Genomic DNA, 13204 nt, shown 5'->3' on the forward strand with positions numbered 1-13204 from the left:
ATCATTCTGTGTGACCACGGCAAGGTGCTGCATCACCTATTTGGGCCAACTTGGCCATGTATCGTGTCGGGCCTTAAGCCCAAGTTGTGGGCGCCCAACCCCTGGCCGTCCCCAACCCTAGGTCAAGTCTTAGACTATAAACACAGCCGCCGCTGCTGCTACACAATTGGGTTTTGTTTAGAGTTTAGTTTTCCATCGAGAAACTGAATCGTTCGTTGTAACTGTGGTGACAAATCCTTTTACAGTGATCCAGGGCCCCCGTTCTTGATCTCCTCCACTGTGTCGATTAGTCCTTTGGAACCGAGTTCTTGAACCCTCTATTGATATTTGCGTCATTCATATTTGCAATTTTAGATTGCGTGTTTTACCTTCTTGCTTGTGCTCTTCGATTCGCTTGCAGGAAAAGCCTTCTTGGCGAGGTCAATCAAGTTGTGCTTGGTTGATAACCAACGGAGCGGTGGTGTAACGGTTGCAGGGTTCGAATCGTGTCTGATTTGAAGCCGGATCGCCAACGTCGAGATCTCCACAAATCGAAATTACCAGCTACCTCTCGGAAGATCGGGCCTGTACTCATCACATACTACCACCAACCACTCTAGGTCCAAGCATATTGGCCTGGGTCAAAGCTCTGACACTAGGGAAGAGACTAGCATGCATCGATGTAACCCATGGTCATGACGGGCCATACCTGAGGGTTCACATCAAGAACTATCTTGGGCGTGCTGATGTTGTTCTACCTAACCCTCGTATGAACATTTATAGGCATGTCTGTTCACCACGATGTCCCCGAGATGGGCTAGAACACCATGACCAGTAGACAACGCCTGCACATGGCACCAGTGATAGACAAGGCCACGACGTGGAGCTATCCCTATTGACATCTATAGGATCAGCGAGATCCGCATGAAGGAGAAGGACCCAGTGATCCTGAAGGCCTTACTCTCTCTCTTGTTCTTCTCTTTTCCTTTGCTGTAACCCATACTTTCCCTTAGCCTATTAAAGGGGAAGCAGGGCATCCCATGAGGGGGATCCAATTAGAACCGATCAACTCATCGAGATCCAATCTAGATCTACACAAGAGCATGATACAAACACACAGCTGAGTAGCAATCGAGCTCCCAACACCCACTCACTCCTTTCACTAGAGACTTAGGATCCTCTCCCTCTCTCACCCATTTGTAACCCCTACTACAAACTTTTAGTGCTAGTAACATGAGCAACAACGATGAACTGAACATAGGTACTTTCTGCCTAAACCAGTATAAACCTCATGTCCTCTAAGCACACCATCCGAGCCAGACACGCAATACTAGAAATTTACTCATCTGTGGTAACTCAAAACACCGATAGTTGGCATGCTAGGTAGGGGCCTTTTGCGTGTCTTGACATCCACACCAGGCCTCGGATGGCTAGTCACAACATCAGCTAGGTCCCAGGCATGCACGTGTGCTTTAGGAACCTAGACTTCATCGTCACAACGAAGGGGGAGTTGGCGCAAGCTCCCATTGCCGCCCAACCTCTCCACTCCACCGGCCTCGACATGATCACTGAGGTGCTTGAGGAGCTATAGCTACATGCACCAGAGGCCCACGCCCCTAGGAGCGACCAGCTCCTCGACTTTGACTATGGGAGGTTAGAGCGCTAGCTCAGCGCCTTCCTAGGACCCTGACCATCTCGGGAGGACCTAGGCTACCTCACCTTCTTGTTCTCCAATGTCATGATATAGCTTGTCAGAGGAGAGCCACTCTCCCTGAAATACCTCATCCGGAGTGCCCCGACAACGCTCCTGTTCAGTCTACGCAACACCATAGAAACTATTGGCCATCTTGTGGCGCAGCGCACGCCCCCATCCCCTATGGACGGTGAGTTTGTGGGGATGACCGAATATATCATGGAATCTTTCCACGACCTCCTTGTAGGAGAATCAGAGTCACCCTCCAGCTTTGACTCCAGTAGGGGGAGCCATCACCCCTCTCGTGAATGTTTCATGGCAGGTACCCCCGAGGGATATGTCAAAAGCATACACGAGGGAGAGGCTACCCTAATGAATGACTTCGACGATGAGGTCGAGAGGGTTACAGGGGCCCCACCTCACCTATGGGTGGACCAACTGAAGGCTTGGCACCAAGAGCTCGAGCAAGCATGACCCTAGCTCAAGCAGGAATGCACAGAGCTCAAGCGAGAGATCGAGCGCCATAGAGACGGCATGTGTGCGCACGTCGTGGCCAGTGACATGAACCGAAGGATCATCGAGGATGATGAAGCCCTCCCACACTTCACCCAGGTGAGCCAGAACATTGCTGCTATGATGGCCTTGCTCTGGGGCCTACGACGCCCGAGGACCATCGAGCCCATCGCGAGATTCACACGCTACTTGAGTGTGCGGTGGCACAACAGGCTGAGAGCTCGCTGCCCCAATGATGCAAGCTCGACGCCAGCTAGCGCGCACCATTAGAGTGACCCAACATGGACATGTTAGTCCACCAGGTGCAACAAGGCGGTAGGCCACGCACTACGGTCTCAATGCATGAGTGTCTCGGCCGCAACCGTGACGCGCATGACACCCTCGATGCCTATAGGCATGCTCGCGGCGATGCGAGGGAAGGGGCTAGCCGTGGCTACCACCCTCATCATGGTGAATGCTATGATAGTGGCGAGGATCAAAGCCTGAGCCTAGATTTGCTGGGACATCAGGCCTTTGGCCGACACATCCTCAACGCCACCTTCCCACCATGGTACCAACCATCGACCAACATCCCAAAATACTCTAGGGAAATGAACCCCGGACTATGGCTCGAGAATTATCAGCTTGCTTGCCAAGCTGGTGGAGCGGATAATGATGATTTTATTATATGCAACCTTCCATTGTTCTTGGCCGATTCAGCGCGAACATGGTTGGAACACCTTCCGCCCAATAGAATTCAAAGTTGGGCAGACCTAAAAGAAATCTTTGTGGGGAACTTCCATGGCACATACGCACATCCTGGGAACCCATGGGATCTAAAAAACTATTAGCAGAAGGCTAAGGAAACTCTTCGTGGGTACATCCGGCTCTTCTCCCGGCAGTGCAACGAGTTGCCCAACATCATCGACGCCGATGTCACAGCAGCCTTCTTGTCTAGGACCACCTGCGAGTCCCTAGTCCATAAGCTAGGACATAAGGGCCTACAAACCACCAAGGAGCTCCTCGACATCGCCACCAGCCACGCCTCAGGTAAGGAGGCAGTCAGAGCGATCTTCGATAGCCTCAAGGGCAAGGCAAAGCAGGATGAGGACACCGGCGAAGGCACCTCCAACCGTCCCAACAAGAAGAAGAACAAGCAATGGCACAAGGGCTTGCTCATGGCCACCACCGACCGCAAGGGGGTCAGAAGCCCGCTGAGGGTACTCCAGACCAATTCGAGAAGCTACTCAAAGGGCCATGATTGAACCATGCTTTCCCCATCAAGCATCTATACAAGGACTGCGGCCTCATGAAGCAGTTCTTGTCTAGAGGCTCCAACAAGGGGGAGCATAGGAAGGACCCCAAGCCGGCCATGGATGACACCAAGGGGAAGGACGGTGGCTTTCCAACACTAGATGGATGCCTTATGATCTTCAGAGGGTCGACAGCCTATGACTCCAAGTGCCGCCAAAAGCTTGCGTGCCGTGAGATCTATATGGCCGAGCCGGCCGAGCCTACCTTCCTCCAATGGTAGGAGTCTACCATAACCTTTGATTGGACCAACGACCTAGAAAGCGTCCCGCAGCTGGGATGATATCTGCTCATGGTCGACCCTATCATCTGCACAAAGCGACTCACCAAGGTACTGATGGATAGAGGCAGTAGCCTCAACATCATGTACGCTGAAACGCTCAATGCAATGGGCATCGACTGAGCGCATGTTCAGTTGACTAGGGCGCCTTTCCACGATATTGTGCCTAGAAAGCAGGTCATGCCACTCAGGTAGATCGATTTTCCCATCACCTTTGGGGATCCATCCAATTATAGGATGGATACCCTTACCTTCGAGGTGGTCGGGTTCTATGGAACCCACCACGCCATCCTAGGATGTCCATGCTACGTGAAGTTCATAGCCGTCCCCAACTACACCTATTTAAAGCTGAAGATGTCAGGTCCATGTAGGGTCATCACCATCGGCACCTCCTTCCAGCATGCCACAAGTGCGAGGTCGAGTGCTACGAACATGCCACGGCAATTGTCGCCTCCAAAGAGCTCACGACCATCAGGAAGGAGGTCACCAAAGAAGCACCTGACCCCAATCGGTTAGCTAGGTCTTTTGAGCCTATAGAGGGTGCCAAGGAGGTCCTCATAGACCCTAGCAGCTCTAAGGGAAAAGTGGTGCGCATTGGCACCACACTTTCCTCTGAATAGGAAAAAGCGCTCGTCGACTTCCTCCACACCAATAGAGACATCTTTGTGTCGAGACCCTCAGACATGCCAGGCATTCTGAGAGAAATCATCGAGCACACCTTGAAGATTAGGCCAGGATCCAAGCTGGTGAAGCAGTGCCTATGTTGCTTCGATGCGGAGAAACGCAGGGCGACCGGTGAGGAGATTATGAAGCTTTTGGTGGCCAGGTTCATCAAGGAAGTATACCACCCTAAGTTGTTAGCTAATCTCGTTCTTGTACGAAAAAAGAGTAGGAAATGGAGAATGTGTGTTGACTACACGGGTCTCAACAAAGCATATCCAAAGGATCCATTTCTTTTGCCACGCATAGACCAAGTAGTTGACTCAACCTCAAGGTGTGAAACCCTTTGCTTCCTTGATGCATACTCCGAGTACCATCAAATCATGATGAAAGAGTCCGACCAGCTCGTGACATCTTTCATCACCCCATTCGGATCATTCTGCTACGTCACAATGTCGTTTGGTCTAAAAATGCAGGGGCTACGTACCAGCATTGTATGCTCAAGTGTTTTGGGACCTCATTGGGTGAACCATTGAGGCCTACGTGGATGACATCATGGTCAAATCCAAATGGGCTAACCAGGTCATAGCCAACCTAGAGCAGACCTTCATGAAACTCTGAGCAAACGGCGTCAAGCTCAACCCCGAGAAGTGTGTTTTTAGGGTCCTAAGGGGTATGTTGCTGGGTTTTATCATTTCTGAGCGTGACATCGAAGCCAACCCAGAGAAAATCTCGACCATCATGAGGATGGCCTAATTCAGAACATAAAGGGGGTACATCAAGTTATAGGGTGCCTCACTGCGCTTAGTCGCTTTATCTCGTGCCTCGGCGAATGAGGTCTCCCCCTCTATTGGCTCCTAAAGAAGGCCGACCATTTTGAATGGACGACCGAGGCCTAGGAGGCACTTGACACGATCAAGCACCTTCTAATGAAGGCCTTGATCCTGGTCCCCCCGATCGATGGGGAACTGCTTCTGCTCTACATCGTGGCCACCATGCAAGTGGTTAGCACCGCCCTAGTGGTAGAGTGAGAAGAAGAGGGACATGCCTCAAAGTGTAGCATCCTGTATACTTCATTAGTGAGGTCTTCTGATTCCAAGACCTGCTACCCCCAAATCTAGAAGCTCCTGTATGCCATCCTCATTGCCAAGAGGAAGTTGCATCACTACTTCAAGTCACATCTAGTGATGGTCGTGACATCCTTCCCTCTCGATGAGGTCATCCAAAACAGGGATGCCACAGGAAGAATGGCCAAGTGGGCATTCGAGCTGATGGGTCAAGGCACTTCATATGCCCCCAGACGGCCATCATGTCCCAAGTGCTAGCTGATTTTGTTGCAGAATGGACCGAGATCCAAATGCTACCAGCAATCATCGACCAAGAGTACTGGATGATGTACTTCAATGGATCACTAATGAAGAACAGTGTCGGCGTGGGGCTGGTCTTTGTTTCGCCCCTTGGGGTACGCATGAGGTACATGGTTCGCATCCATTTCCCCTCCTCCAACAATGTGGCAGAGTATGAGGCACTCATCAACAGCCTATGCATTGCCATCGAGCTAGGTATCCAATGGCTTGATGTCCAGGGCGACTCCTAGCTGGTCATCGACCAAGTCATAAAGGAATCAAGCTGCCACAACACCAAGATGGTTGCATATTGCCGAGAAGTCTGGCAGCTGGAGGACAAGTTTGATGGTCTCGAGCTCAATCACATCCTGAGGCATCTCAATGAGGCGGCCGACGCACTAGCGAAAGCGGCATCTGGCCGAGAACTGGTGCCAACAGGCATCTTCGCTAATGATCAGTACAAGCCATCAGTCCGCTACAAGGAGCCAAAATAGATTGGTGATGCGCCGCCCACCCTAGGCTTGGGGGCTAACTGGCCATCGGTTCCATCCGACCTCGAAGTCATGGAGCTTGACGAGGATCCAACAACAAAGCCTGACCCTCTAAGCGACTGGAGGATGTCTTACCTCGACTACCTCCTCTATGAGGCACTGCCGATGGACAAAATGGAGGCTCAGCAGCTCACGCATCGAGCCAAGTCCTTTGTCCTTATTGAGCGTGAGCTCTACAGGCGAAGCCACACCAGGATCCTACAGCGCTGCATCCCCATCAAACAAGGGAAGCAGTTGCTGAGCGATATCTATGGTGGGGTCTATGGGCACCATGCTGTGCCTAGGACCCTAGTCAGAAATGCATTTTGATAGGGCTTCTACTAGCCGACCACAGTAGCCGATGCTAAATAGATTGTGCACACCTACGAAGGGTGTCAATACTACGCTCGGCAGACCCACCTACATACTCTAAAGTATGACACCTTAGGCTTGTTACCGGTTAGAAGCTCATATAAAGTCTTCTTCAACTTCTTGTGTAGGTAGAGGCGACTGATGGCATGGCAAGCGGTGTTGACAGCGTCACATCAAAAGATGTCCAGCGTCTTGTACTCATCTAGCATTGTCCTTGCCATGTTAATGAGTGTTTAGTTCTTCCTCTCTACTACACTATTTTGTTGAGGGGTGTATGGAGTTGAAAACTCATGCTTGATTCCCACTTCATCAAGAACTCCTCAACTAGAGTGTTCTTGAATTCGGTCCCATTATCACTTCTCACTTTCTAGATTGGGAGACTGAACTCCTTTTGTGCTCTTCTAACAAATGTCTTCACCTTTTCTTGAACTTAGCACTTGTCATACAAGAAAAATACGCAAGTGAAATGGGAATAGTCATCAACAATAACAATACCATATTTGTTACCCTCGAGACTTAGGTAGGTGACCGGTCCAAAGAGTTCCATGTGCATTAGCTCCGATGGTTGCTTGGTGGTCATGATGCTCTTTGGTGGGTGAGGCATGCCAACTTGCTTTTTGGCTTGACAAGCGCTAATCCTATATTTCTCAAAGTGAACATTTGTTAGCCCAAGGATGTGTTCATCTTTTAAAAGTTTGGCCAAGTTCCTCATCCCGACATGGGCTAGTCGGCGATGCCAAAGCCAACCTGTGCTAGATTTTACCACTAAACAAGTCTTAACATTAGCTTTACTTTTGTTGAAATCAACTAGGTAAATCTTATTCTTTAATCGACCCATAAAGACAATAGAGGAATCCTCCCTTCTAAAGACTTCCACATCGTTATCTGTAAAGAGATAATTATAGCCCATCTCACACAATTAAGAAACGGACAATAAATTGTAACTTAATGAATCAACATGTAATACATTGGTAATTGAATGCTCAAGAGTTATAGCAACTTTACCAAGGCCAATCACATCCCCCTTTGAATTATCTCCAAAGACAATATTTTCATTTGAATGTGTCATCGGAGAATATGATGAAAACATACTCCTTTCTCCGGTCATATGATTTGTACATCCACTATCAAGCACCTAACTTGATCCACCGGAGGAGTATACCTACAAAACAAGTTTAGTTGCTAGATTTAGGTCCCCAACTAGACCTGGGGCCTTGCATGTTAGTCACAAGAAAACTTAGGAACTCGAATAGAAGTATTCCTATATATGTTGGTTTCATTTCCAACATATTTAGCAACCACTTTTCTACTACTATTGTTCTTCAAAACAAAGCATCAGGTCAAGCTTTGTTGAGGTGCATGGGCCCTTGGTTGATAAGCATATTTGTTCATAGTGCCCCACACTAATTCCTTTAGCTTCTGCTAAACCTATTTCTACTGGAACACCTTTTTCTTGGGCTTAGTATGATCAGGAACAGAATTGGTAGCCTTCCTATTTTTGTGGGGCACGGCACTACCGCCCTTCACCGCGGCACTACCGCTGTGCTCGAGGATGCTGCACTGTTGTGGTCTGTGTAGGCTGCTCTACACCAATTCTATCCTTCCCCTCAAACTGCACACACTCATAGCCATTCGCTTTCCTTCTTCCATTTTCTTGGCTCCTTTTGTGTGGCTAAGCCCATGCTTGATTGAGGGATGCCTTTCTTGCTTGAATTGTAGCCCTTTTAATTCATCCTTCTTCTTGTCATTGGATTGAGCCTTACCCATGCACCCTTTTCCAATGATTTCATTGAGCCTAGCAATCGCCTTTTTCATAGCCTCCATGTTTGCAAGGTTAGTGGAATAGGAATTCAAATCAAGATTATAACATTTTCCACAACCTTGACTAGTGGAGGGAGTTGAGGCTTCCTTTGTCTTAGAGGGATGTGAGTTGCTTTCCCAAAGAATGCCATATTGCAGCTCAAGTTTTTTGTGCTTTTCATCCAAGTCACAATACTTTTTCTTGAGTGCATTATTTGCTTTCTTTGTGATAGCATGGTCCTCTTTCTCTTTGGCCAAAGCCTTGCGCAAGGATTCCACCTCACTTCTCTCTAATGCAAGAGCTCCCTTGCTAGCAATGTAGAGATCCTCTTATTGGATAAGAGTTTCCTCTCTAGATTCTAGCTCGGCTTGGACACTCTCTAACTCCTCCATTAGTTTAGTGATGAACAATTTGGTCTTTCCATCCAAATTTTTAGTTATCATGTTTATTTCTTCATCACTAGATTCATCATCACTAGAGCTATCACTAATATCACTACTCGATATATCACTAGGAGGTGAAGGTGGAGACTTGGATTTTGGTTTTACCTTCTCACCCTTTGCCATAAGACAAATGTGAGGGGAGTAGTAGTCATCATCGGACATGTTGTTGAGGAGCCTTAGTGTAGGGGATGACTTGTGAATAGCAACGGTTGCAACCTTCTCATCCTCTTCACTTGTGCTCTCTCTAGTTGAATCCCATTCATGCCCAATGTGAGCCTCTTCCATGTACTTCTTGCTCTTTTTATGGTCGGTCTTGTCCTCTTTCTTGTCCTTCTTGTACTTGTCTTTGATCTCATATGGACACTTGGCAATGAAGCGATTGGTGCTACCACAATTATAGCATGTCCTCTTCTTCTTGTTTGGAAACTTTTTCTTCACTACCTTGTAACCTTGCTTCTTTAGCCCCTTTTGAAACCTCTTCATAAAGAGAGCAACATCATCCACCTTCTCATATTGATCATCATCATTTTCACTCTCACTTGAAGATGATGTAGTCTCTACTTGCTCTTGGACTTGCTAGCTTGCTTTGGGCTTGCTTGTTGAAGCTTGCTTATTGATCTTGGACTTGCTTGTAGAGCTATGCTTGCTTGATTTGTTGGTCTTGAGAGCTACATCCTTGATCTTTATGCCATCTAGCTTTGCTTGTAACTCACCAAGCCTCTTCCTCTCATTTGCTTCTTCTCTTTGCATGTCAAATGTCAAGATCCTCCCAAGTACATCATTTGGTGTGAACTACTCAAACTTCTTCTTGTCTCTAATTAGAGTCACTATGGTCTCATTTCTAGGTGAGTAGGCTTCCAACATGATTTTCACAACCTTATGATCATCTAGCTCATCACAACCATAGCGTCTAATCTTGCCCACCATAGTCATCAATCTATCAATCATTTCTTGTGGCCCTTCTCCATCCATGGTTATGAACCTGTTGAGTTTTGCCATCAACAAATCAATTCTTGCCTTCCTCACTTTGTCAATCCCTTCATGTGCCAGGTGCAAAGTGTCCCATATTTGCTTGGCAATATCAACACCAATGACTCTATTGTACTCATCACCATCCAAAGCACTAAGCAACACACTTGTGGCTTGACCATTGAGATGAATGATTCTCATTTCATCTAGTGTTGGATTCTTGGGATCAACCGGTGGCTCAAATCCATTGCAATCAACCTTCCAAATGTCAGGGTGAAGACCTATAAGATAGGCTGTCATCAAGTGCTTCCACTTGGCAAAGTTAGTCCTATTGAAATGAGGTAACTTGCCCATGGGCACATTGATGAAAGACTTCTTATCAAGGTTAGTCATAGGCATAGAGGAATAGTTAAAGGATACGGTGGCATATTTGTTGTTGGAGTCGACTTTGTCCTTTCCTTTCTTTTCCTTCTTGCCCCCTTTGACACTTGGTAGGACTCATCATCATCTCCATCTTTAGAACTGATGCATCCGGCCCAAGTGGGGTTGGCCGAGGCCCAATAAATTAAGGCTGCCCGGACCCCAATAGTTCTCAGGCACACCCACTCGGGGAAAGGCCCAATATCCCTAAAAGACTAGTCCAATAGGGGAAGGGTGGCTCTCCCTTTTAAGGTGGCTTCCTCCTCCCAAGCTAAGCAAGGTGGGATTATTCAGAGGCTCACACGGTCGCCGCCCGACTACAACTAGGCCACTTGGCCCATTTATTGCGTCTTTGCCAGCGGTTAATAGTGGAGGATGTCCTCATCATTCCCACCCCCTTAAACAAGGGCCCAGCTCTGATACCAAATGATGCATCCGGCCCAAGTGGGGTTGGCCGAGGCCCAATAAATTAAGGCTGCCCGGACCCCAACAGTTCTCAGGCACACCCACTCGGGGAAAGGCCCAATATCCCTAAAAGACTAGTCCAATAGGGGAAGGGTGGCTCTCCCTTTTAAGGTGGCTTCCTCCTCCCAAGCTAAGCAAGGTGGGATTATTCAGAGGCTCACACGGTCGCCGCCCGACTACAACTAGGCCACTTGGCCCATTTATTGCGTCTTTGCCAGCGGTTAATAGTGGAGGATGTCCTCATCAAGAACTACTTGAGATGTCACTTGATGATGCATTGGTTGCCTTCTCTTCTTCTTCTTTCTTCTTCCTAGTTTCTCTTCTTTTTCTTCTTCCTTCTCTCTTGAGCTTTCTTTCTTCTTTTCTTTGCTTCTTATCTTCAAGCCTTTGCTGCTCCTTCTTTTCTCTTGCTTCTCTTTTTGCTTTTCTAGCTTCCTTCCTTTTTCTTCTTTCTTCATCATTTTGAACTTTCTCGGCATCGGTAGCTTCAAGCTGTGGGAGTGTGGTATTGCTTGCTGTAGAAGCACTTAGCTCGCTGTTGTTAGTGTCATGCAGCTCAACTTGCTCCGGATCAACATCCACTGGCTTCACGCCACTAGTACCTCCTCCGGGCTCCATACCTCACGCGGTGAAGCGCACATGAGGTAACCTGCTCTAATACCACTTGTAGGATCTCTGGTTAGCCTAGAGGGGGTGAATAGGCCTGTTAAAACAAAACTCAAGCAGATGTCAAATTTCACCCGTGGCACTGCTGCTCTGACCTCGTGGCACTGCCAAACAGCGGCACCGCCGGGCTATAACAGCGGCACTACCGCATCTACAGACAACTTCGAGTCATAGTTCAAAATCAGTGAATGGAAACTTAGATTAGAGAAATTCCTTAGCTTCCTGCAGGTATGAGGTTCACAGATCGAGAGCAAGAAGTGGTAGGAACTCCACACACAAGTAGATCGGCCACAAACCTTAGAATCTACCTCAACAACAATGTGAAATGCAAGTGAAGTAAACAAAGCACAAGATGACACAATGATTTATCCTGTGGTTCAGTTCGCCATCAAGACTTGCATAAGTCCATGTTGTTGAGGTTGCCACTAAGGCTAGGGCTTTGCAACCCTTCTTTGTTCTCAAGTCAAGAGAGTTACCTCTTGAGATGAGAGGTGAGTTTACTAGCTACAAGAGATGATTACAAACCTCCCGAGGCTACCACACAAGTTGGCAAGTTCCACGGGCGACGCTCTAGCTGGCTAGGAGCCAAGCTCCAAGAGTAACAAACACAACTGCTAGCCAAAATATGAATCAAATGCTCTTTAGGCTTTGGGAATCAGTGGATCTGCTCTCTAATCGAGTTTGGAACCTTTTTCTCTCAAGGATTGATGGGAAAATCAATGGAGAAGCTTGGGAGCTCAAGGTCACCAATGGAGGAGAGAGAGATGAGCACTTTTATGTTCTTGGACGAACTGAATGGTTTAGAAGAAAGAGAGAGACGTTGGAGAGAAAGGCTTCCCACGTGGTTGCCCTGGATAGGGTAGAAGCTAGTGATGGGCGTTGATCCATTGGTGCGGATAATCTCGTGGTTCCCCAAAAGGATGTGGCCAGTTGAGGCCATTCCCTGGGTGAGCTTGCCATGAGTCATGGCCAGTGATGAGAGAGGGTACTAGCCCCCCCTATATAGGTGAACTCTGGGATGCTGCCACTAAGGGCAGTTCTAAGAGTGTGTCCACCGTAGTCCACGGGCTCCAGATCCCTTCGACGCCGATGAACTCGTGGTTTTCATGGCGGACGTGGCCGTTGTGGGCCATTCTGCAAGCAAGTCCACTGACGGTGTGAGGAGCCATCGCTTCCTTCTCAACAAACGAGAGTGCGCGATTGTCCCCTACCTAGCGCACCAACTGCCGATGTTTCATAAACTAGACTAGTAAATTTATACGACTGTCGCGCTGCTCTAGAAAGACGATGGTAGCATCCAAAAGACATGAGGATTTATACTGGTTCAGGCCAGAGCCCTATGTCTAGTCTCAGAGATGATTGAGTGTGTGTTCCTCGTTTGAATGCTCTAAAGTTCTTACAGTAGGGAGTGCAAGAATGGTGGAAGAGGTAGGAGAACTAGAGCTAGGAGATGAACTGCCTGAAGGGAAGCTTTATGAGTCCGGAGGTTATGAAGAATGTGAAGATATGAGGATGTGAAGATTGTTTCCGGAAGGATGCCCTAGCTGCCCTTATATAGAGTTCGGGGCCAGGGCATATACAAAGAAGTAGGTTCTCCCGACCGAAGGGTCGTGAGCCTGAGGCCTAGCTAACTTGGCTTACAAGCTACGCCGTCTTGTGATGCATGCCATGGCGTGGTTGTCGTCATGGTCTTGTGCCCACATCGTGGTAAGGTGTGGTGTGGTGCTACTGTACCGGCCGTGGTGGCACTGCAGACACGGTGGTGGTTTGTCAGCCG

General features: G+C 48.3%; 2 protein-coding genes across 2 annotated transcripts; both read right to left on the reverse strand.

Moving 5' to 3' along the window:
* Positions 1–9699: 9699 nt before the first annotated feature.
* LOC136454593 (uncharacterized) lies at positions 9700–10230 on the reverse strand. Its single transcript, XM_066454966.1, has one exon. The coding sequence runs from the start codon at positions 10228–10230 to the stop codon at positions 9700–9702; it is 531 nt and encodes a 176-aa protein (XP_066311063.1).
* Positions 10231–11004: 774 nt separating this feature from the next.
* LOC136454594 (uncharacterized) lies at positions 11005–11379 on the reverse strand. Its single transcript, XM_066454967.1, has one exon. It carries the CDS (start codon positions 11377–11379, stop codon positions 11005–11007), a length of 375 nt encoding a protein of 124 aa, XP_066311064.1.
* Between the last annotated feature and the right edge of the window lie 1825 nt (positions 11380–13204).

This window comes from Miscanthus floridulus, chromosome 5, assembly GCF_019320115.1.
Source record: "Miscanthus floridulus cultivar M001 chromosome 5, ASM1932011v1, whole genome shotgun sequence".
Lineage (NCBI taxonomy): Eukaryota > Viridiplantae > Streptophyta > Magnoliopsida > Poales > Poaceae > Miscanthus > Miscanthus floridulus.